The sequence below is a fragment of the Heloderma suspectum genome, chromosome 2 (assembly GCF_057233095.1).
Source record: "Heloderma suspectum isolate Gila_16-S chromosome 2, 16-S_ref, whole genome shotgun sequence".
Classification (NCBI taxonomy): Eukaryota; Metazoa; Chordata; class Lepidosauria; order Squamata; family Helodermatidae; genus Heloderma; species Heloderma suspectum.
Window position 1 is genome coordinate 300,031,906 of NC_139459.1, and position 24,288 is coordinate 300,056,193.

General features: G+C 41.3%; 1 protein-coding gene across 6 annotated transcripts in view; it reads right to left on the bottom strand.

Moving 5' to 3' along the window:
• TASOR (transcription activation suppressor) overlaps positions 1-24,288 on the bottom strand; it is a 70,905-nt gene that overhangs the window by 44,550 nt on the left and 2,067 nt on the right. For all 6 annotated transcript variants that reach the window (XR_014788526.1, XM_084840040.1, XM_084840038.1 and 3 more), the window contains exons 2-10: positions 16,574-16,719; positions 15,012-15,104; positions 13,711-13,783; positions 10,362-10,453; positions 9,164-9,316; positions 8,614-8,735; positions 7,369-7,400; positions 4,008-4,113; positions 2,183-2,283 (exon numbers count right to left, since the gene is read on the bottom strand). Coding sequence is in view for 5 of the 6 variants with exons in the window: in XM_084840040.1 (XP_084696166.1) it covers positions 2,183-2,283; positions 4,008-4,113; positions 7,369-7,400; positions 8,614-8,735; positions 9,164-9,316; positions 10,362-10,453; positions 13,711-13,783; positions 15,012-15,104; positions 16,574-16,719 (918 nt within the window). In the remaining variant the exon portion in view is untranslated. The remainder of the gene's footprint in view (positions 1-2,182; positions 2,284-4,007; positions 4,114-7,368; positions 7,401-8,613; positions 8,736-9,163; positions 9,317-10,361; positions 10,454-13,710; positions 13,784-15,011; positions 15,105-16,573; positions 16,720-24,288) is intronic.

Genomic DNA, 24,288 nt, shown 5'->3' on the forward strand with positions numbered 1-24,288 from the left:
GATTCAGTACCTGGTGGCACCACCTTGAGCAGCAATGACTTCAAGTAAGCATTTCCTGTAACAGTTGGTCTCTCACATCAGTTTTGAGGAATTTTGACCCACTCCTCCTTACAGAACTGCTTCAACTCAGTGACATTTGAGGGCTTCTATGAACAGCTCGCTTCAGGTCCTGCCACAACATTTCAATGGGGTTTAGGTCCAGACTTTGACTAGGCCATTCTAAAACATGGAATTTCTTCTTCTGCAGCCATTCTTTTGTAAATCTGCTTGTATGTTTAGGATCATTGTCGTCTTGCATAACCCACTTTTGGTTCACCTTCAGATCACAGACGGCTTTCTCCTCTAGAACCTTCTGATACACTGCAGAATTAATGGTTGTGTCAATGATGGCAAACCGTCCAGGTCCTGCGGCAGCAAAGCAGGCCCAAATCATCACATTCCCACACCACACTTGACAGTCGGAATGAGGTTCTTCTGCTCGAATTCGGTGTTTGTTTTTCTCCAAACATAACGTTTCTCATTGAAGGCCAAAAGTTCTACCTTTGACTCATCTGTCCAGAGAACATTGTTCCAGAAGTCTTGGGGATCATCTATGTGAACTTTAGCAAACTTCAGACGGGCAGCAATGTTTTTAGAGAGCAGTGGTTTCCTCCTGGCTATCCTCCCATGAACACCATTCTTATTCAGGCTTTCCTGATTGTTGAGTCATAAACACTCACATTAGCAAGGCGACAGTGGCCTGCAGATCCTTGGATGTTACTCTGGGGTTCTTTTTGACTTCCTGGATGATGCACCGGTTTGTTCTTGAAGAGATTTTGGTAGGACAACTGCTCCTGGGTAGAGTGACTGTGGCCTTGAACTCTCTCCATTTGTAGACTATCTGTCTGACAGTGGATTGGTGGAACCCCAAACCCTTAGAAATGGTTTTGTAACCCTTTCTGGACTGATGAGCAGCAATAACTGCATTTCTGAGGTCCTCAGAGATGTCCTTTGAGTGTGGCATGACATGTTTCCACACAACCATATGGTGAAGACCAAACTCACAAAGTTTCTGATCTTTCTATAGGGTGGGGCCTTGCAAAGTCACCCCGATGATCTACCTGATTACGGATTACATCTGATTCAAATTATTCCCTTTAACAGAGCTGTTGCAACCAGTGGTTCACTTACTTTTCCTGACTCTTAAGTACTCACTGTTTGCCTAATTTATACATCATTTTATTTCACAAGACATGGAACTGGTTAATATAAAGCCTATTGGAAATTTATTGGACTGGTTTTGATTCATGAAGGCTATCACACAGTACAACTAAGGAATTTCTGTAATTATCATTAGGGTTCACAAACTTTTTCTTGCCACTGTAGATTGAGTTTCACTATTAGCCCTCATCCAACCCATTACAGACTCTGGGCAGAAGTTAAGCACTACCACCTTCTCATTAGATTTTAACGTAAAGGAGAAACAGAACTGGTGTCATTAACATACTGATGTCACCTCTCACCAAGGTTCTGGACAACCTCTCACAGCAATTTCATGTAGACGTTAAGCAGCATGAGAAACAAAACTGGTCCCTGTGGAACACCAAATGGCATGTCATCCCCAGCACCACCTTCTGAAATATACCTGCTAGGTAGGAGCAGAACCACGTCAAAATGGTGCCTCCTACCCAGACTCCAGATGGGCAAACCAGAAGCAAGCCACGGCTAATGGTACTGAAGGAGCAGAACAAAGAGATCAAGACCCAGCAAAGTTGTATACCCTTTGTGGCTGTCACTTTGTACTACCTTTGTAACTGTCACCAGGGCAATCAATGCAATTTTAATGCAAAACATGGGTCTTTATCCAAATTGAAATGGACCTCAGTAATGTTTCATCTAATAGTGTCTAGAGGTATACTGCCACCAAATACTCAGATACTTTGACCCAAAAAGGGAGATTTGTGACCAACCATTGTTATTATAGCTATTTTTATCTAAAGACCACAACTGGCTCCTTCAAAGAAGCTGAGACACTCTCTTAGAAGCACTAATTACCCTTTAAACCAAGCCAATCATCCCCCTTCACTTAAACATTATTAACTACAAAGGGCATAGGTTGATTATCTCTTCAAGTACATACAGGTATCCAACACTGAGGGTACTTTGATGATTAAATGCTTTCCTTAATTACAAGAGGTCTTACCTTCCCTTTCTCCCGAATACGATTCTTTATTTAACACACGCGGTGAGAACTTTGTCAAATGTTCAATGCTCATAACCATCTCAACATCAAGTTTTTCAGGCCTAGCAGTCAAACAATAAAGGAATCTAAGATTTCTGTCACCAGACATTTTTCACAAATGTAAACAGTTTTTCTTACACCATCTTAAAAAGTACTTTTGGAATTTTGCATAAAAGAAGCTAGAAAAGCTTTGTAGCAACAAAAAAATAAAATTTGGTATCACCCATAGAACTGGACAGGGTGGACTGATTTTAATCAAGGTGAAAAGGGTCATTTTAAATAACTGATTTAAATCAAGTTTCCCAGTGAAACTTTCTCATATATTCCCTGAACTACAGCACAAACTAAGTATTATTTAAACTAAGTATTATTTACACTGTTTCAGTCTTACAAGTAGCCTTTGCATCTCATTGTCTCACTGTATATTCTGCATGTTTTCCTTTTTTATCTATAGAGGGAATGTCTTTTAAAATATTCCCATAGGGTCTTTCGTATGACAATGACATTTTAAAGTTAACAGCACAATCCTACACTTGTCTACTCAGAAGTAAGTTGCACTGAGTTCAGTGGGGCTTACTCCCAGACAAGCAGTTATGGGCTTGTAGCTGAAGTATGGGAATACAGGAAGATGTACACTGGACAATTTTGCCTTCTCTTTTTCTTTCCAGAGTTGCTCCTTTCTGTTTCACTTGTCTCAGCCCAGCCTCAGCCTCACAAAAACGAAGCAGAAAACAAAAATAAAATGCCCATGACTAATTAGACCAAAGCAAAGTTTGATAGTTGCTGAACAGAACTGTATAATTTATTTTCATCACTGTTGAGTAGGCTGTTGAGGGTAACTATTCGTATCTGAGAAGGGATCAGATTGGTTCTTCATCTTCATATAAAAGCCTCCTTCAACTCAATGTATCTGGTACAGGCATTAATTGATTCAGTTGATTCTCTACAGCTAACATGCTTGTATTCAGATTATGTAATGTTAACTTAGTTATTATTAAGATAAATTAAATATTTACATTTTTAAAGAAATCAAAAAATCCAACTGAATTTTTGAAAAATCTTGTTTTTCTTATTTTTTTAATTATCGATTTTTATCTACCCTCCTCTACTGTCTGTCTGTCGTAACCAACTCCTCTGCCTTGTGTGGCCTAGCTCCATCACCACATAAGCACAGAACAACAATCATCCTATCTAGCCTGTACCTTCACACATGTGATTTCGTCAGAGAAGCAACAACTGAAAACCCAAAATTTTCAAGAAGCAAGAGGTGGCAGTGAGGCTGGACAGAACCAATTTCATGCGATTAAAAATTGAAATAAATGACAATGTTTGATTGGTGGGTCATTCTTTGATCTGGTTGCTTTAAGCCATGGTGAACTGGAAGCACATACCGGGCTGTGTTTTTTAATATTCAGAGCTGCAACCATGGCTTGCCGTGTCATTCGAACCCAGGCACGCAGGGCTTGAACCCACAGAACCCATCACCTGGGTTCAGACAACACAAGCTGGCTTGAATATTCAAAATTTAGCGTATTTATGATGGAATTCAATTGTAACTGTTTTTTTTTAAGTTAGAGGGAAATAGAGTATTTCATTTTTTATTTTAAAAAAATATTCAAAATTCTGATTTGTTAAAAAATTTTAAAATTTTATCCAGCCTGGAACTGAAATGTTATAAACCTTCAAGAGTTGTCCAGAACTGGAATGTTCTAGGCCTTCAAGATTTGTCACAATCTGGTGTAACATACACTGATTTCAGGTCTGGTTTTGAATGTTTAATACTTACAGTTTACAGGGAAGTGAAGGACGCATTTCCGATTTCAGAGCAGCATGACATACAAGTGTCCCTCTGTTTAAAAGCTGCCCTTTCCATAATGTGTAACTTGTCTTATCTATATTAAAAAAGAACAATCTGTGTAATACTTCCTTTCCATAAATAATGTTGCATTGAAAATTATTTATTTTTAAAGGGACTAAGGATATAAAGAGAGAATTCTGATGAGATTCATTTATCCCCCCCAAGTCTTGGATTATGAAAAGGCTATGCAGACACAAGCAAAGAAGCTAAGAATTTTCTTGAAGGAGAATGTTTCGTTGGGAACTGGGGGATTTAACGGGTCACCTATCCAAAGTAGTGATATTCAAAATTAAAATGCCATTGGTAACATCAAGAAATGGATATCCATGTATTTAACAACTCATCTGGTAGCCATAAGCAATCAGGAATTCCAGGCAGGCCAGTAATTGGGCTAGCAGAGGAAGGACAGATCTCACTATTCCTCCTCTGTTTGCTGGCTGGGGGTGGGATGAAGCTCATCCCTCAGCTCTGTCCCTCCTCCACCAACCAGTTTAGTAGAAGGCTTTTTTAAAAACAAGCCTGCTAAGAGACTAGTACCCTGTGTTTCCATGCTGGCTACAGAGGAGGGGTTAACTTATGTGCGTTTAGGTAATGGGCTTGGAAAGTCTTTTTTTGTGCAGATAAAAGTACTTTTCTGCACATGACAGCTCCCAGCCTAAAGGGGAATTTATTGCATTTTACTGAAATATTGCAACACAAGTTAAAAACACTATTACATTGTCAAATTACATCCCTCCAAAATGTTTTCATCCACTGCCACCAAAACAAGAACGACTGGAAATGTTATTTGACGTAAATTTCTAAGCTATCAAGTAGAAGGAGAGTATACCCTCTCACGAAGTATTAGTTTCGTTCTACTCCCATATACATACACTGAACATCAAGAAAAAGTAAAACCACACATTCTGACAGTAGCAGCGGGCTGGTTCGCACAACATGACATACCACCACGGGCCAATTTACGCATGGGGGCTGTTATGTTCCCATAGGTTATCGAGGCATGCAAACCCAGGCAGCCAAGGTTGAGGGTTAGACAACCCTCAAATAACCCTAAAAGAAGCTATGGGTTATTTGAGGGTTCAAACACCTCCTGCCGCCTGTGTTCACACGACACAAGCCACAGCAAGTTGGATGCCCATAGGCGCCATGTTAAAACAGCACCTGGCTGTTGTGTCATGTGAACCAGGACTACGTGTAGCAGAGAACAGAGAAAGACAGAAAAATAGTGAAGGACATCTCCTCCTTGCCTCTCAGGTCTTAATCTATCTAATCTGAGACTATGACATAGTAGGCATAGCTTTAACCTCTCTCCTTCACTTAATAGAATGAAATGTTATAGCCTTCCTTTCCCCATTGCAATGACGGTAGTCACATTCAGGTTGCTCAAGAACAGTGACCTCCTCAATGGACTCCTCTGCATGGGAAAAACCTGTACAGGATCTTTCACCTAAAAGCAGCTTTTGTTGAAGTGAAGGTGTCCACCGTTTAGTGTTTTGTAAAGATATACACTTACACCTTTAACTCTGTCCTGCAAATATTCTCCATGTGCTACCTTTCACTGCTGCTGTCAGTGGCCTGGTTCAGACATCATCGCCAAATCATGGTTTGGTTGTTAGAACCATGCCTCAGGTCCCCTCTCTCCTCCAACCTTACACACTCTGATTCACTCCCTGAGTCACGATTATTAAAGTGTGCCACAATGCCTAAATTGAGCAGATCATGGTTACGTCAAATCAGAAGTGGACATCATGGTTTGAACCCTGACTCTGCTCAAATATTTAAGGTTACAGATGGAGCCTTATAGTTCCTAGATACATGCTTTCATCGGAACTTTGTCTCGGGATCTTCCCAAAGATCTGAAGTACTTGGGAGTCTGATGTCAACTCCCGCCTATTTATGCTCCTTTCGTCTTGGATCAGTTTCACTGGACAATCACTGACTGACAACGAACAGATCCTTTGGAATAGATGGCTTAGTGGCCCCTTGGCTCTACCAAAGTATTGCCTGGAAAGCAAGTAAACCCTACAGCAGAGGCTAAATTTCAGTTGACACTCGGCTCTATTTTCTCCTTTTCATCAGATCCAGGTAATGTGACTGTTTCCCTAAAGGGGTCTCCAAGAATAGTGCTTGACTCAATAAGAGTAAACAAAAGTCAAATCCAGATAAGATCGAGTTCATGATGGTGGAAGACTAAGTGGTCCAGCAAAGCAACGCAATGTCAATCTTTTGGCTTTTCTTAGGGGCAGGTTTGTAGTCCAAGGGTGCTCCTGAACCTACAGCATTGCTTCTGGATTCTCAGGTGGTGGCTGTGGTCAGGAGGGAATTTTATCAACTTTATCGATTCGTCAGTTATGCCATTACTCTCATTCCTTTCTTCGTGACTTCCAGAATAGACTACTACCACATCCTCTACCTTATGCTGCCCCTGAAGATGGCATGGAACTGTAGCTGGTACAAAACTGTATCCATCTGCTGACAGGTATGCATGCAAGAACACATTACACCAGTTTTGAACACATCTGCATTTGTTTCCAGGCTCAATTCAAGGTACTAGATTTGATCTTTAAAACCCTACAGTCTGGGTCCCAAGGATCTGGAGGAAGACCTTCTTCCAGTCAATCCTGCCCATCCCACCCCCCAGCCTTATGATCTACCAGAGAGGCCCTGCTCTAGTTTCCTTCCTTTAGAAAGATAAGATCTACCAGGAGCATGGCCTTTTCTGAAATAGCCCAGGAATTGTGAATATATGTGTATATTCTTCCCTGGTCTCCTTTCATATAGAGCAAAAAACAGACATTTTGGGAATAATTTCACTGTTTTATAACATTTAATTTTTTATTGGTTTAACAATTTTGTTTTTATTCATATTTGGAATTCCATCTATAAATATTATTAAGAGATTAAAATTATTGCAAATTGTACAGGCTTCAGGAGAACGAAAGTTGCACATTAGATGGAGGAAATTAAAGAACTTTTGAGGGGATCTCTCAAAGGCACCGAAGCTTCTTCGGGGGTTGGACTCAATGGCCTTGTAGGCCCCTTCCAACCCTACTATTCTATGATTCTGGGTATTAAGCTAAGAATCTAAGCACCCTCTCCTTTGATGTAAGGTCACCATTTAATACAATAAGAAAGAATCAAGGTCACTTTGCTAAGACTCAAAGCACAGCAGAGGGTTGCAGGGAAAGAAAACCACTTGACAGGAGGCTCTGGAAGCACCATAAGTATGCAATGCATGTTAGAATTCCAGTCAGTGACACACAGCTTTATTTAATAATTGTATTCTTACCGGTGCTCTTATCCATATTAGAAATTTTTGATCTACAAGCAAAATACATACAATTAAAATCAAAAAGCCAGAAGTAGTGTTCTCCGTCACATGTAATTTCCCACTCTATGATCTTGATTACTGAACTGCCATGCACTAAATAACTCTTTATGTACATGTTTTCTTCTCAAACAACCTTGAAGATGGTATAAATGTACACAACTTAAAGAATCAACATTTCTGGTACAGAAAATGGGGTTTCTTCACAATGGATACTACCCAGCTCGTCAATAAGAGACTCAATTCACTAGAATTACAAGATAACCTGTAGTGTAGAAATGTTCTGAAATCATCCTGTGGTATCCCTAAAAATTCCAGTTGTTCCAAGGTACTAGATTAATTCCTAGCACAAACAGATTAAACTGCTTCCATAATCATCAAAATTTAAGACAGAAGATAGCATGAGTGGTATTTTTTTTCTTACCAGCCCAGCAATAAATGAGGTAAGTAAGTTCCACCCTGAAATTGACCTAAGCCCCAAACAGAAAACATGCTCAGGGTATTTCCAGACTTCAACAATTACGCATGCATGCTAGCCATGGCAACTGTAGCTAGGGGTATACGGATTACGTACCCTGTTCTGCTGGGGCCATCCGCTGGGGGGGGGGGAGGCAATCCATCCCACCCCCTCAGTATCCTCCCCGGCCAGCTCCGCTCCATGGGGAGCCTGTGGAGCCGCCGGCCAGGGCCGCCCACAGCCAGACTTCCGTCCGCTGCCGGGCTGCGGCCACCCTTTGCGTCCCTGCATTAGCTATGATAGGCTACGTAAATACTTGCGTATTTACGTAGCCTGTTCTCTAACATCGCTAAGTGTAGCACTGCCCTCTGGCTCCCAAGACCAGCTCCACTGGGCTTCTCTTTTCCCTGAACTGTTTGCACTCAAGCTAGTCGTTATAAGAACTATATAACATTTTAAGAACTGGTGACCGAGTTTGCTTGTTTCCCTCTTCATCCCTTTTTCATTTTGTGCTGCATCTTAAGCCGCTCGGAGAGCCTTTTTGACTAACAAGCAAGATAAATATGCTTTAAATAATCAAACACTTGCACAGTGTGAGCGAGCTATATACTCCCATTTTCAGTTCTTAATCAAAGCAGTAAGTATGCATACAGGATCATGGCCAGCAAGTAATAGTAAGTTGAGAATACTAACAATTAAAGTCTTTCACTCTAAATACTACTTTTGAAAAAAATAAACCCGTAACTTACCTCACTTGAGGCAAATACTTCTGTATCTTTTCATCCTTGTAAGAAAATGATACAACTGCATATGGACATACATGTCTTGGTCTTTGTCTGATCTCATCGAAGCCATATTCATAGAAATAATACTGGAAAGAAATTCATAATAACATAGATATAACTTTGTAGTTTTGTACAATGTTGTCAGGTATGTACTGAATTTATTTTATAAACAAAGTCTCAAACTCCTTATTTCATCACTGAAATTAGACTATAGTGCTAGTTATGCTGAAAGTTATCATAAGGACAAAATGATAAAGCATTGTGAAATCAAAAATGAACTTTTAAAACAAATTGCTACAAAACAAATTAAATGTGTGTTCAGAGTATACATTTTCCTGTTAAAAAATGAAATAAATAAAAATGTTAAGTACTCTTCAAAAATTAACATGCATTATGCTGCAAAAGGCTATATTGGTTATATTGTAACCTCTCCATTATATAAAACCTACAAAGTTAACCGCACGTACAGAAACATTTACGTGCAGTTGTGTTCACATAACTGCCATTCTCTTACCTGTGTGCGCTCATATGCTCTATAAGTTAAGACAGAAGTAATTCTGCTTGCATTCCTTGAAACATGGCATTCGTGCTTTGGCGTAGGGTCTAATGTACTTTTAACAGTGGAGTCCATTCCTCCCCGGTTGTCAGATATAGTCTTCATTTTCCCCTAAAAGGTAAGAAAGTGACTATCAGAAAGGTGCCAGGTACAATACATATAACAAACAGATAAACCCATACCACTTTCCATCCAAGAAAGTCACACACAAAACATTAAACAGTAGTGTAATTTGAATAACTTTAAAAGTTATCTTTAAAAGATAACTTTAAAAGATAAATTCCTGGAGGAGAAGGCTATCAATGGCTACTTGTCCTGAAAGCTATGTGCTATCTCCAGTATCAGAGGCAATATACCTATGTACACCAGTTGCTGGGGAACATGGGTGGGAGAGTCCTGCTGGTGGGTTTCTCATGGGGACAGCTGGCTGGACGCTGTGTGAACAGAATGCTGGACCAGACGGACCTTGGTCTGATCCAGCACAGTACTTATGTTCTTACAGTTCATTCACGATACTCTAAGAACATATTTTCCTTTAGCCTAATCTCTTCATTTTCAAAAGTCTACTTGCAATGTTATTAACTCCATCTCCGGCTGCTCTTTTCAGTTCTGAAAATTATCTACACCTATGGAACGATCTTATCATACAGACATTGGGCAGCATCCAATAGGGGCCGTGCACACACAGCCAGCCCAGCTGGGCCCTGGACTGCGCACCCCCAGCCCAGGTCCAGATGTGGCCACAATATAGTCCTTGCAGGGTCAAGCCCTGCACAAGCAAAAATGTTGGTTTCTGGAAGGGGCACGTTGCGTCCCTTCCAGAAACAAGTGTTTTCGCTCGCATCACGGCAGGCCCCCAGAAGCACTATATAGCAGCTGTGCATGGACCTCAGCTGGCGGGGCTGGACACGCGTGGACCGAGGCCTGGTGGGGCTTGCCGCACGCGCATGGCCCCATTGCATAGTACCCAATATGCACAACCACTCCTTGGTAACAGATGTTTACATTTTAAAATACTACAATCTGATTTATATAGAAAAAGGCTCTTTGAAGTGCCTCATGCCAGCAACTTTTTTAAACTTAAAAAAGTTTACGAAAAGGGAATGCAATATATCACTAGTGAACCATGAGTGAACTCAAACTCTTATAAACTTACCCTTATTACTTTAAAAATAATAATATCACCAGTTGCTCTAGCCTCCAGAGTATTGGCTTGCAACAAATCAGCATACTTAGAGAGATACACTCCTGCAGGGTATGAAGAGAACAAATGCCAAGCTAAGATTTAACTTTTATGGAATTATTCAAACATCAGAATTGTTTACTGGCAATATACAAGGAGCACCAGAATGACCATCACCACAAAAACGTGATTTCAAGGATTTTTTTAAACTTTCCATTACACTACTAAAACCTGCCACATCTGAAAGGGCAGTAGTGATACACGCAAGAAAGAAATGCAAATATTTAACTGTCTATAATGATAAGTCTATTTTTATTTATTTGATTTATGGCCCGTTTTTCCACTAATGTTCAAGGTGGCTACAAATAAAAAACAGTTAAAGTATTACATAATAAAAATATACCCACATCAATTAACACATCAGTTAAAAACACATAAAATCACATCAGCTACAAAGTAGTAAGAAATAAAAAGCATCCACCAGTTAAAACTTAGTTCAGCAAAAAAACAGCCTTACCGCCAAAAGCCTGACTGAATAAGAGCGTTTGCCTACTAAAAGAGAGATAATAAAGATGGAGCTAGCCTTGCCCACCTTGGCAGGGAGTTCCAGAGCGTGAGAGTAGCTGTCGGAAAGGCCGTCTCTTGGGTTCCCACCAAATGTGCCTCCAATGGCGATGGGACAGAGATAAAAGCCTCTCCTGGTCAAGTCCTCAAGGGAGAATGCAGTTATTTCAAATAACTGATCCCAAGTTGGGTAGGGCTTTATAGGTCAAAACCAGAATTTTGAACTGTACCTGGAAACTGTACAACGGCCAGTGAAGCCGTTGTAAAAAGGGTGTCAAGTGGTCCCTATAGCTGACCCCAATCAACAGTCTGGCTGCAATATTTTGGTCCAGCAGAAGCATCCAAAGAGTCTTCAAAATCACCCCCACAAAGAGCATGTTACCATAGTCAAAACAGGATGTTCTACGGCACGTGTCATCATGGCCAAACCCAACATCTCCAGAAATGGATGCAATTGGCACAAGCCTTAGCTGTGCAAATGCATTCCTGGCCACCACCGAAACCTGGACATTCAGGTTCAGGGCTAGATCAGGGCCAGCAGCACACCCAAACTATGAACTTGGGTCTTCAAAACCAAGTTGAGTCACTATTCCCTGATCTGCCTTTCGACTGACCAGAAGCACATCTGTCTTGCCTGGATTATGCTTCAATTGGTCTCCCTCACCCAGTCCATTACCAACATCAAACACAGATTTAGAACTAGAACAGCCTCCTTGGATTTAGATGGAAAGGAGACAATGACCCAGTTTGCACTATCACAACAAGCCACACTAGCCTGTTGTGACCTGCGGTGTGTTCCAGCGCATGCCAGCCGCAATTTACATAATCACCTCCCAGCCAAGGCTTATGTTGTCCAAACCCAGCCAGCATGGTTTGTTGGAGGGTTAAACAAAGCTCAAATAACTCTTCAACAGCCCATGGGTTATTTGAAGGTTGCTTAACCCTCCAACAAGCCATGCCACCCGGGTTCAGGTGACATAAGCTACGGCTGGATGGTGATTATGCCAGTCGCAGCTGGCACACACCACAGCTCACAACAAGCCATGGTGGCTTGTTGTGATTTTGCGAACCAGCCCAGAAGTTGGAGGTTATCAGCATACTGATGACACCAAGCCCCAAAACTCCGGACGACCTTTCCCAGCAGTTTCATGTATGTGTTAAATAGCATGGGGGGCAAGATAGAATCTTGAGGGATACCATAGGCTAATGGCCACAGCGTCAAACTGGAGTCCCCTAGCACCCCCTTCTAAAATCCCCCTTCGGGACAGACCGGAGCCACCATAAAACAGCGCCTTTGAGACTTAATCCAGCTAGGCAGTCAAGAGGATACAACTGATGGTATCAAAAGCCACTGAGAGATCCAGCAGAATCAACAGGGATATACTCCCCCTGTCCAGTTCTCGGCACAGATTATCCACCAAAGTGATCAAAGCAGACTCTATCCCATAACCTGGCTTGAAGCGAGATACTCCACCTCATCCAGGAACACCTGGAGCTGACATGCCACCATACACTCCACACTTTGCCCAAGAACTGGAGACTAGCCAGAAATGATCGAATTTAGTAGGGTTTCGGGAGGGTTATTTTTATTATTATTTTACAAAGGTCTCACCAGTGCATCTTTTAGGCATGATGGAATCACATCCTGTTTTAAAGAGTTGTTCGCTACACTACTCTTACCCACTTGGCCCATCTCCCTCCACCCCTCCCACTTGGCCCATCTCCCTCCACCCCTCCCACTTGGCCCATCTCCCTCCACCCCTCCCACTTGGCCCATCTCCCTCCACCCCTGCCACTTTTATAAGCCAGGAGGGGCAAGGATCAATCACACATGTGGTAGATCTCACTTTTCCAAGGATCCTGTCAATAGCCTCGGGCTGAATAACCAGACAACCAGAAGCAGAAGTTACATCCATTGGACCTGTACCAACTGTGGCATCCAAGCTGGCACACTTATGAACAATTTTATCTGCAAAGCATCGCACAAAATGGTCACAACAGGCTATCAAGTGGTCAACATTTTGTGGCCTTTGACCATCCAGAAAAGCTCATTTGGACAACTGTGCAGACACAACTGCGCTGGCGAAAAATAATTTCTTCATTGCCATCACCAGCAGAGTAGGCCTTCAAACAGGCTCTAGTTTTTCATCAATGTGTGTCTCTTGGCATTATTTCATCACGCCAGGTCCCTTGAGAACCGGGTTGCTCTGTTGGCTCTACTCTGCAGGAGATGGTGCTCAGGAGCAACTGTGTAAATGGCTCAAGCCATTTCTCCATTCCAGAGGTAAGCCAGTACCTTCAACAGAATCACCTGCCAAGGTGACAAGAAGCCCCCAAGAACAGTCAGGAAACTGCTTGGATTCATCAGCCTCCTGGGATGGGCCATCTTAACTGGTTCCCCACCCCTGCACAGGCTCCAAGCCCTAGTAATTCATTAAAAAATCCAATCTTTACTTTTGCAAAATTTATCTTTATAATGAAACTTGGAAAAGCTACTGTTCTTAGAGCACAAACTGACAAGTCGTTCAAAAAAACGTAATCATTAAATTTCAAAAGTTCAACAAGGACTCGTCAGACAAAGCCAATGATTGATGTAGCTGAATTAAGAGCACCAGAAGGTCAGCAATACCAAAAGAAAATATTACACTAGGTTTAGAGACAGGAGGAGCTGAACTTCCCATACTGATCAGAAATAATGAATCATCTCTCTAGTATTCTGTAAGCCACAAATTCAGTGACAATGAAAAGAGATAATTACCCATAGAAGGGCTGCCAAGAACGGTTATCTTGGAATGGCCCACCTGCAAGCCATTTTCACATATATTTTGCACCTGAAATTAAACATATAGTTTAATAAGAATTGAAGTAACTATAGTGGAGACAGATGGCATTAGATGCCAAACATAGTGTTCAAACTGCAATTATACTATATTGAGCTTGTGGTAGTGAAACGTCTAACGTTCACTGGCTCAGCCTGTGCAATGCCACAGAATGTTCATAATCATTCCAAATGCTCGGGGGGAAAAGGAGTTAGGCACTAACAGTGTTCGCATCATGAATGTTTGCTGACAAACTCCCTTTTGCCAGGAGCAAGAGACAAAACAAGTCTTCACCTCCGCTCTATGGCTCCAAGGCGGCAGCAAAGACAGAGATGTGTTGGCTTGTCTCTGCCGGTGTCAAGTGTTAACCTTGGACTGCCCAGAAAGTGTAGACACAAGCGAACATACATGTCTGCCTCCTCTTGCTAAATCACAAAATCAGGGACCTCATTCATTTGAGATAGGGCATGTTCCTGGCAATCACAAATTTTTGGTTGGCCACCAAGGCCTGCCAAAATATCTGAACCCTGAATTAACCTTTAGGACAACAGGTACATATTGGGCCTATTAAAGTAGCAGAAGCTGTTAACATTAGGTGAGGTAGCATACTGCACAGAGCAAGTAAGCTAAGCCTCGGTATTTGAGATCTGGGCATGGATATGGAGTACATGACTAGGAGCTTAGGCAGCATGAAGCTTCTTTTGGAGAGGACTGAATATGAATAATTCACAGTGGTACTTTTGAGGCAGGAATGCTATGTTTTTCAAGGGGACACCGAGTTACCTCGGTTTTCTTGTAAATATTTTAATATACTTGTACAAAACAGGTTTCTGTTGTTCCCTGTGGAAATCACACTGTTGGCAACTAGCTCAGTACTCCCTGATACCACTTTTCCAATTGTACAGTCAGACTGAAGTTACCAAGACAGCTCATGACATTGATGTGCTATTCCTAGTAGCACTTTTTCCTGTGAAGAAGGAAGCCCAGAAAATAGACTGGATTTCCTGCATACTTCACGCACTTAAGTGCTGAGCCGTCAATTGGTGCTAGGAAGGGAGGACAAATAGCAGCATGGGTTCTCTATACTACTGGATCTAGGACCTAGATCAGATCTACATTTTCCATAATTCAATTCACGCAAAATAGTGTCAGTTGAAATGTTTCACAAACATACATAAACTCTGGCTCCTTCAACACAAATATTCTTTAATAGTTAATTCCATAAAAATACCATTCTCACCAGAGCACGGTCAACCTTCAGAAATGCATATGTTTCAGCTAGCTCTTTTTCTGATCGGCCATCTCGTTTTAATTCTCTTCGTTTCTCTATGAACTTTCAAAAGATAAGGTTTAAATATAGACAAGAAAAGCTAGCACACATTATAATTTAAGGAATATGCAAAGTCTATGCTTTTACAAATGTGAATCCTGCAGAAACATAAACGGAGTGTCAAAAGACAATTTTGTGACCTGAATATGTTATTAAAATGCTTATATATAAATTATTTACATTTCTATAATTTATTGTACCTTTGCAAGCTATAGCAGAGGAACAAGGAGCTATGCAAAACACAGGAAACTAACCCAACCAAGTACCAGGACTGACACACACATAGGGCTGGTTCACACAACCAAACAGCCCACTATGTTTGACATATGACTTATTTAAGCAATGGTGGGTTGCAGCACATGGCAGTGGCCATTTTTAATATTCAAGCGGCGACCGTGGCTTTTTGTGTTGTCCGAACTTGGGGACAGTGCATTATACGTGCGTTAAACAACCTTCACGTATCCCTAAAACAGGCCATGGGTTCTGCGAGGGTTGTTTAACCCTCACATAGCTCACGGTCCCCCAGTTCAGACTACACAACAAGCTATGGCTAAAATATTCAGGATGGCGCCCATGGACGCCGCGACTCAAATAAGCCAAATTGACCTACAGCAATTGTGCGAACTCAGTCACAAAGAAACTAGGTTGGATCCAAAGGTTGTGCGAGTGGAAGGCTACTCACGCAAATGGTATATCTGTTATATTTTAATGTCAATTTGTATATTTTTATGGATGTAAGCTGCTTTGGGGGCCCTTTTGAAGGCCAAAAGGCAGGAAAGAAATCATTTTGTAAGTAAGAAAAATAAGTATGTCATCCCCTCCTGTCCCTTGCCCAGCCCCCTACAAAAGCCTCTCTGGAGGCTGGAGATCCTTCTGAACACCATGGACTGTGGATATGCAGTGGGAGGGGGAAATTGCCCCAAAGTGGGAGGAGGCATCAAGCACAAGCAGAGCTGCATACTCACATGATGCCTCTGCTCAAGTTGGGGGCACATACACACACACACCAATGCCTATTCTGTATGGGAAGGTCCCCAGACCTCATGGAGAGGTTTTTCAAGTGGAACGTAGGGACTACAGGGGGTGGTGGTGAAGAGAGGATGGAACAGGACATATTTTATTTATAAAATGACTCCTACCCTGCTGCTTTTCAGCCCTGTCAATTATCCTTTCAGTACATACAGTACAGGAATTAAAGCATTACAGACTTGAAGTGCACTTGTTATACTGAAGTAACTTAACTCACTGGAAGCTATTTTATTCATTTAAATAAATACATTACCTATTTGTTACATCTGGTATCTTCAAATTAAACAAGTATTTCATTTTCAATACAATTTTCCTTACATAGGGTACAGCCATCAATAAAATGGACTCAATCATCTAAGTAAACAGATATTGAATAAATGCTGCATGTTTTTATGTATGAATTTCAGGCAATATTTCATTATGTGTGAATAATGAGTACTCACCTCCTTTTCCAACAGTTCACTATGAACCAAACTAGCTTTTTTGTAGGTGAAGTTCTCCTTTGAATGGATTTCTAAATACGATGAATGCAAAATGTTCACCACATCTTCAAATTCACGAGATTCATTTGTTAATGGCTGAAAAAGAGCTTCAGAGAAAGAAAAGTGTTACCTTCTGATCATTCAAGTTTGTGTTCGCTATTAAATGACCACATTCTCACCTAAGTCAAAATTGCTGCCTTATCCTTTTACTGTGAACAAGCAACGTGCTGGTGCATACAGCTTCTTTGCTCCTTCCTTTTTGTACAGGTAAAACCACTCAGAAATGAAAAGCTTTGTGTGACATCCAAACCTGGGCTCCTGGGTTGTTGTCCTAAAACAGGCAGGTTCATAAGCCAGAAATAAACCAGGGTTTGTTCTTGGCTTACAAATCCTGCCTTGTCTGGGAACAACAAACCAGGATCCTAGATTCAGATGCCACACAAAGCTCCCCATTTCTGATTTGTTTCATCCACTCATGCGAAGTGGGAGGGAATGAGTTGCATGCATGAGCATTCTGCTTGTTCACAGTAAACCTAGGTAAGCCACTGTGTAAATGTTCTCAGTATCAAGATACCCAATATACTTAACATGGCGCAGGATATATAGAGCTGCAGCAAGAAAAAAAGCTTCCAAGATATCAGTTGTTGAACTGTTTGCAAAGCACTTGAAAGGACTAACTTGTGGGCATAATAATTATTATTCCTATGAACAAATTGTAAAGACAACAATCCAAAACAATGCTTTTGATGTGATTTTTCCACATATGAATCATAAGATTTTCCAGAAACTTCTCTGCTATATTCAAAGTGATGGAAGTGTGATTTACCATGTTAGAATTAATATTTAGAAAACAAATTAAACAAGTCAGGTTAATTTTACATGCTGTGTATTTGAAAAGTTTTTCTAGATGTCAAAAGTAGTTGAAATGAAACATCTGACCTGTGTGTATGTGTCAATGAATTACACTTACTGTGGTTTAAGTATTATATTCAAACAAATTCAACATTTTATTTGGAAATTATTTTTGGTGTAATATTTGTAAATATTTTAAGACATCACAGCACAGACTTCCCTTATGTGATTTAGATTTGAAGGGAGCAAAGGCATTGAAAATTGTTAACATACTAACTTTACCATGCCTGAAAAGTTGTGTACATGAACATGCGCTTTTTCAAGAATAGTCAACTGAAAAAAAAATTACAGATTTTTTAATATTTGACTAATGCTGCATCTATTCAATTTGACTTCTATTATGTTTATTTGTTGCACTACTCATTATTTGTTGTGTTACTAATTAATCTTAGGGAACAATACATTTCTAAGAGTGGAACACTTTCTGCCCCCCCATCACTGCAATATGCGTGGTTTGAATATTCAGTTACAAGTATTCATCACTAATTAGGTATGCTGGACAGTTAAGATGCTGTGCCAGAAAGAGGTTATACAAGTTTAGAGGAGCACGAGTAACAGAGATGAAGCAAACAAATGTGCTTCTATCACACTGAACAGAAATACACAGCTATAGATGTAATCGTAAGAAAACTTGGTTGCATGTTTCCCTGTTAATAAAGTACCCATTCAGACCTAGAGAAAAATTAATGTTCAGTAATCTAATCTTCAATTTTTGCCCAGGTCTGAGTAGGTTGTTTGCTTTTAGTAACATTTTTTGCCAGCACTGTATGCAACCTTTCCTAGAAGACTTCTACAATATTACTGCCTACAGACATACTTTCTATTCAGCTAACACGTACCCTACTACCCAACTCTTTCCTTTCTAGAAAACTAAACTATAAGCACCTTCCAGAATAGATGTAGGGTACCTGTGGTGCATTACAGGGTTACAGTTGTAGCAGGCAAAAGATTTCAACATGTGCTACATGTTTACCATCTAGGTTAACTGTGTATTTTGTGTTTCTGGGAAAGCTAAAAATTTAAACAAGGCAAATATCCTACTCCTATAGGTCTGACACCAAATGAACATTGTAAATATACCCTTCAGTCGACCTGAAATTCCACATCGTAAACATTATGGCCGCAATCCAATGAAGAATTAAGCATGCTTATGCCTAATGAAATGAATAAATTAAAATATGATTTACTCAAAGTTATATTGTGATCTAAGCAAATGAATAATAGGAATTATGCCTGGTATAATTTGACAGTACAAATACCAGGTTATGAAAGCCTAGCTTTCATTTTCTTCCATTGGGCATATGTTTAGCATCCATCCGTAAACATCAGATTCTAAAAATAAACCGATCATACTGTATATTCCCTTTGACTCCTTCTACTTTCATTCTTCCTCACAGTGGGCTGCATCCATGATAACCTCCTGCCACCAGAACAGACACCAGAAAGGGATCCAATTATCTCTCCCACTTGCATCCCCACCCCACCCCAAGCACACCCCAAATCTGCTCAAAGGGGTGAGGAATGCTCCAAGGCAGATTTGTAGGATATGCAGGGGGCTGCAGGAGGAAGGAGGTGAAGGGAAACTCTTGTTGCACGAGTGGAAGTCTACTTGCATAATATGGTTTTCAGCCCAGCGCCACACTATATTCTGATGCTAGGTTACATAATAAACTTCTAGAACCATTAGGCAGTCCTAAGTCCTTCCAGCGTACAGAGAAAGTCTGGCATTACCATAAATGCTCAATACACTGGCAAATGAGGTATTTCGTAGTCAGTGGCCACTTGCTCTGCTTTCCAGTTTTTTCTGTCACTTATACTGTAACTATACTAATAACTATATTATTGTTGTATTTTAGTAGTTTTAATGTGGTATGATTTTATTATCATTTTATTAATATTGTAAGCCACTTTGTGCTCCTTTTTGAAGGAAGACAGGGTATAATTCTAAATAAATAAAGGAATGCTCCCTTATGTTACCAACCTTCCTCAGTGTGGTGTTCTCCAAATATTTTGGACTACAACTCTCATCAGCCCATCAGTAGGCCCAATGGTAAGGTATTATGGGAGTTGTAGTCCAAAACATCTAGAGGATATCATGTTGGGGAAGGCTGTCTCAAACATACAAAAGTAGGAGAAAGGAAGAATACTGTGGTACAACCTTACTTCTATGCTACTTTTCCACCTGGAATTTTTGTTCCTGTTTTACACAGGGGAGCACTCAAATGTAATTCTTCACCTGCAGTCTGAAGTGGTATTGTGAATCCTCCACATGACAAAGGATATGGGGAGGGGCTGGATCTTAACTGATTTCAGATGGGGCTTTTGCAGAAACAGTACAACAGCCTTTCTGAAAAAGCCTCACCAGAACTCAAATGATACCCAAGACACACACAGGCACCTTGGAGGATAGGGGCAGGGCATTTTACCTCCTATGGAACTTCCAAGAAAGCAAGTAGTCACTCAAGTCTCTCTTACTACTTCCCCTTTATCCAATGCTATGGAAAGTTTATGTTGGAAGGAACTTGCACCTATTCTATTTACATCATTTTTATACCATCCAATTATTTATTTATTTTATTTATTAAATTTATTTATCCCCCATCTGGCTGGTCACCCAGCCATTCTGGGTGATGTACAATAATAGAAAGAGTTTAAAATAATAGAATTCTATGTTAAAAACATCGTATTTCTAAAAATACTCTAACCTCCCCAAATGCCTGCCTGAACAACCACGTTTTTAATGCACAGTGGAAGCTCATTAAAGAGGGGGCATGACGGAGTTCCCTAGGGAGGGAGTTCCACAGAGTGGGGGCCACCACAGAGAAGGCCCTCTCCCTCGTCCTCACCAGTCTAGCTGTCCTGGCTGATGGGACAGAGAGAAGGCCATCCAAGGCTGATCTTGTTAAGCGGCCTGTCTGGTGCTGCTGGAGGTGCTCCTTGAGATAGGCTGGGCCAGAACCATATAGGGTTTTAAAGGTCAAAACCAACACCTTGAATTTGGCCCAGAAAACAACTGGTGACCAGTGCAACTCCTTCAGCACTGGAGTGATGTGATCTCACCAGCGGCTGCCTTTAATCAGGCAAGCCGCCGCATTCTGTACCAGCTGCAGCTTCCGAACCATCTTCAAGGGTAACCCCACGTAGAGCACATTACAGTAGTCTAAATGAGAGGAGACCAGGGCACATACTACGGGAGCAGATGGTCGGGAAAGTAGGGGCGTAGCCGCTGCGTCAGATGGAGTTGGTATGGCGCTGTCCAGCTCACAGCTGACACCTGAGCCTCCATGGACAGCTGGGAGTACAAAATGACTCCCAGGCTGCGGACCTGGTCTTTCAAGGGTAGCCGTGCCCCATTCAATGCCAAGTCAACATACCCCAACCTCCTCTTGTCTCCCACCAAAAGTACCTCGGTCTTGTCAGGGTTCAGCTTCAGCTTATTCCTCCCCATCCAGCCACTCACCGTCTCCAGACATTTGGACAGGGATTCTACGGCCAACTTTGGTGAAGATTTGAATGAGAGGTAGAGCTGCGTGTCATCCGCATATTGATGACACTGCACCCCAAACCTCCTGATGATAGCCCCCAGCGGCTTCACATAGATGTTAAATAGCATTGGGGAGAGGATGGAACCCTGTGGCACCCCACAAGTGAACAGCCACGGGTCTGAAACCTCCTCTCCCAGTGCTACCCTCTGGTACCTGCCAGAAAGGAAGGACCGGAACCACCGCAATACAGTGTCTCCAATGCCCAACCCCTCCAGGCGGTCCAGGAGGATACCGTGGTCAACGGTATCAAAAGTCGCTGAGAGGTCGAGAACAAGGAAGGGGCATTCGCCCCTATCCAGAGCCCTCCTCATATCATCCACCAAGGTGACCAAGGCCATTTCTGTCTCATGCCCAGGCCTGAAGGCTGACTGAAATGGATCTAGATAACCAGCTTCTTCCAAGTGTGGAAGATCACACGCTCAATCACCTTGCCCAACAATGGCAGATTCGAGACTAGGCGAAAGTTGTTCAGAACTTGGGGATCCAAGGAGGGCTTCTTTAAGAGCGGTCTTATCACTGCCTCCTTGAGGGCTGATGGCATCACTCCCTCCTCAAGGGAGGCGTTCACCACCACCCTGATCCTCTCACCCAATCTCTCTCTGCAGCCCATAATGAGCCAAGATGGGCAAGGATCTATTCTATGATTCTATGATCACGTAAGCAGGTGGTCGGCATTACAGATGAAAGCACCTTGTCCACTTCATCAGAAGCTGGAATCGGTCCCACAAAACCGGTTTGCCACAGACCCCCTCTTGCTCACTAACTGTATCCACAACACTCCTAATCCGATCAATTTTATCCGCAAAGTGCCTTGCCAAGGCCTTACAGGAGGCCTTAGAATGCTCCAGAGGTTCCGGAGCCACTGGACCGACCAGACTCCGGACCGCTTGGAACTCTCAGCAGTTGGTACTCTCAGCGGTTAACAATAAGGCCTTTTCGGAAGCCCCTCAAGAGAGGAAGCATGCCCCTGTCCTTCCCCCAAGCCTCTCTGCATGTAAAGAGGATGGTGAGGGGGGGGGGAGCAGTTCGCAAAGGAGAAAGAAGAACTGAGGCTCATTTCATTTCCAGCAGCCTTTGTTAATGTTTACTTTAATTCTTGAAGGAAGTGGCTGGCCAAAAAAGGAGGAAGCACAGAAGATATGTTCGTGAGACTATGTAGATTGTACATTATACCAGTGGCTTAACAAACAAGCACCAGCACTAAATAAGGATGTCTACCAAATTTACACATGGTGAATAACACATTAGAAAACCGCAGCAGAAAACTGGAGTCAATAATTATTTAAATAGTTTTCAATCTTCACTATTCATTTACAAAATTCTGCAAAGTAAACACAACTGCATGAAATATAGCAACTAAGAATTAGATACATTGGGTCCTGCTCACTAAATAAAAAGATGAGCACAGCAGATTATGTGTAGTATGAACCAGAAGGTAGAGATATGGACCAGAAAGAATTGGTTATAGTTCCAAGAACTGCAAGCTGTATTCCAAGCACAAAGAATAGGAACTGAATAGCAACTACAGTCGTCCTCCTAAATTCCATGAAGACTCTTCTGCTTTTCAGTTCACCTATATTTTTATGGAAGAACCTTTCTTAGTTTGCTTTGCAGTTTGCCATCTGAATCTTGGCTTGATAGTAGGCATGTAAGAAGCTAACCCATACTGTCAAACTACCATGTAACTCAGTATCATCTACTCTGACTGGAGGAGTATCTCCAGGGTCTCAGGCAGAAGTCTTTTCCATCACCTGCTACTTGAACATTTTTTAAAAAAAACTGGAGATGCTGCAGATTGAACCTGGCACTTTTGGTATGTGAAAGCATATGCTCTACCACTGAACTATTATCCCTGCCATATAAACTGGAAAGAAGGGATTTATTTCCTTCATCTGTAAGGTCAGCAAGTATGATACTGCTGTTCAAGCCTTTATATTTCCTTTAAAGAAAATAGTTTCAAGCTAGTTCCCTTAGAACAAGGGCGGGTAACTTCCTCCAGACGTTTTGGCCTACATCTCCCATCATCCCTCACCGCTGGCTAGGGCTGATGAGTTGTAGGCCAAAGCACCTGGAGGGCCACAAGTTGCCCATTGTTACCCTGGAACAAGACAGAATTCCAGAGTCCTTGCAATCACTTAAGGAATCATTCTAGAACATATCATTCTGCTACTAGTGCATTAATTAATTGACTTCCTTAAAGTATAAAGCATAAAATTGTCACAGAAGTTCCACAATTAAAGGGAAAAAATGATCTCAACCTGAGGTTTAACCTAGAAACTTGAGATAACACTCCTGAAAGAAAAGCAAAGATGTACTACCCTACTTGATAAAGGGTAACTGACTGTGTTAAATCTGGCCTCATGCACCTTAACTTTTTTTTAAATCATATTTCAAATCTTTTAAGGATTGTTCTCTAGTTTATGCCTCTGAAAAAGAAAGCAAGTTTCCCCATCACTTAATGGTATTTAGAAAATAATGTCTCCGAGGAGCTATGACTCGCCACAAATAATCTCTGGGAAAAGGGTAATTACATAATCACTCCATTAGTTCCTTCATTGCTTTGCTCTTTTTGAGTCAAACATTTTCTACAATTCTCTGGACATTATGGTTCCCACAATATCATGTTCCATCTTATTTATTAAACTTTACTGCTGTATAATAAGGGGCCAAGGTGTGAAAACGGCCAGCATTTGCCTATAACATTTCTTACATTTTTCCGATTAAATTTAGAACTTTAAAAATGTCTCTAAATTAAGGCTGTCCACAAAAAGTTGCAACTTCACAGTATTCTTTTTAAGGAGATGAGAGAAAACAACTGACATCAACAGAAACTTGCAGCTTCAGAATGGTCTAAAAGATATCCTAGATACTTTCTGTTCTGAAGATTCATGTCTGGCCAATACCTGGATAACTGTCTATGAAACAACCCTCCTCTGAGCTTCTTAGAAGAAGGGTAAGATACAATTGTAACAAAAAAAAGGACTCCAAAGGGTGGAAAATACATAACTGAACCAGACAGACTTTAATTCTTCCAGTGGAAAAAGATACATCTATTATGCTGAATAAAGTAAGTTTTCATCTGAAGCTTTCTGGAAAAAAAGAAGGCACTCCCCTTGGTTTCCAATGTTATGAGTGTTCACAACACACATCTACTGCTACGTTTTTTTATGAACATTCTTCCAACACATCCAAAAAGCGCAAGTAGTATTAGTACACAAG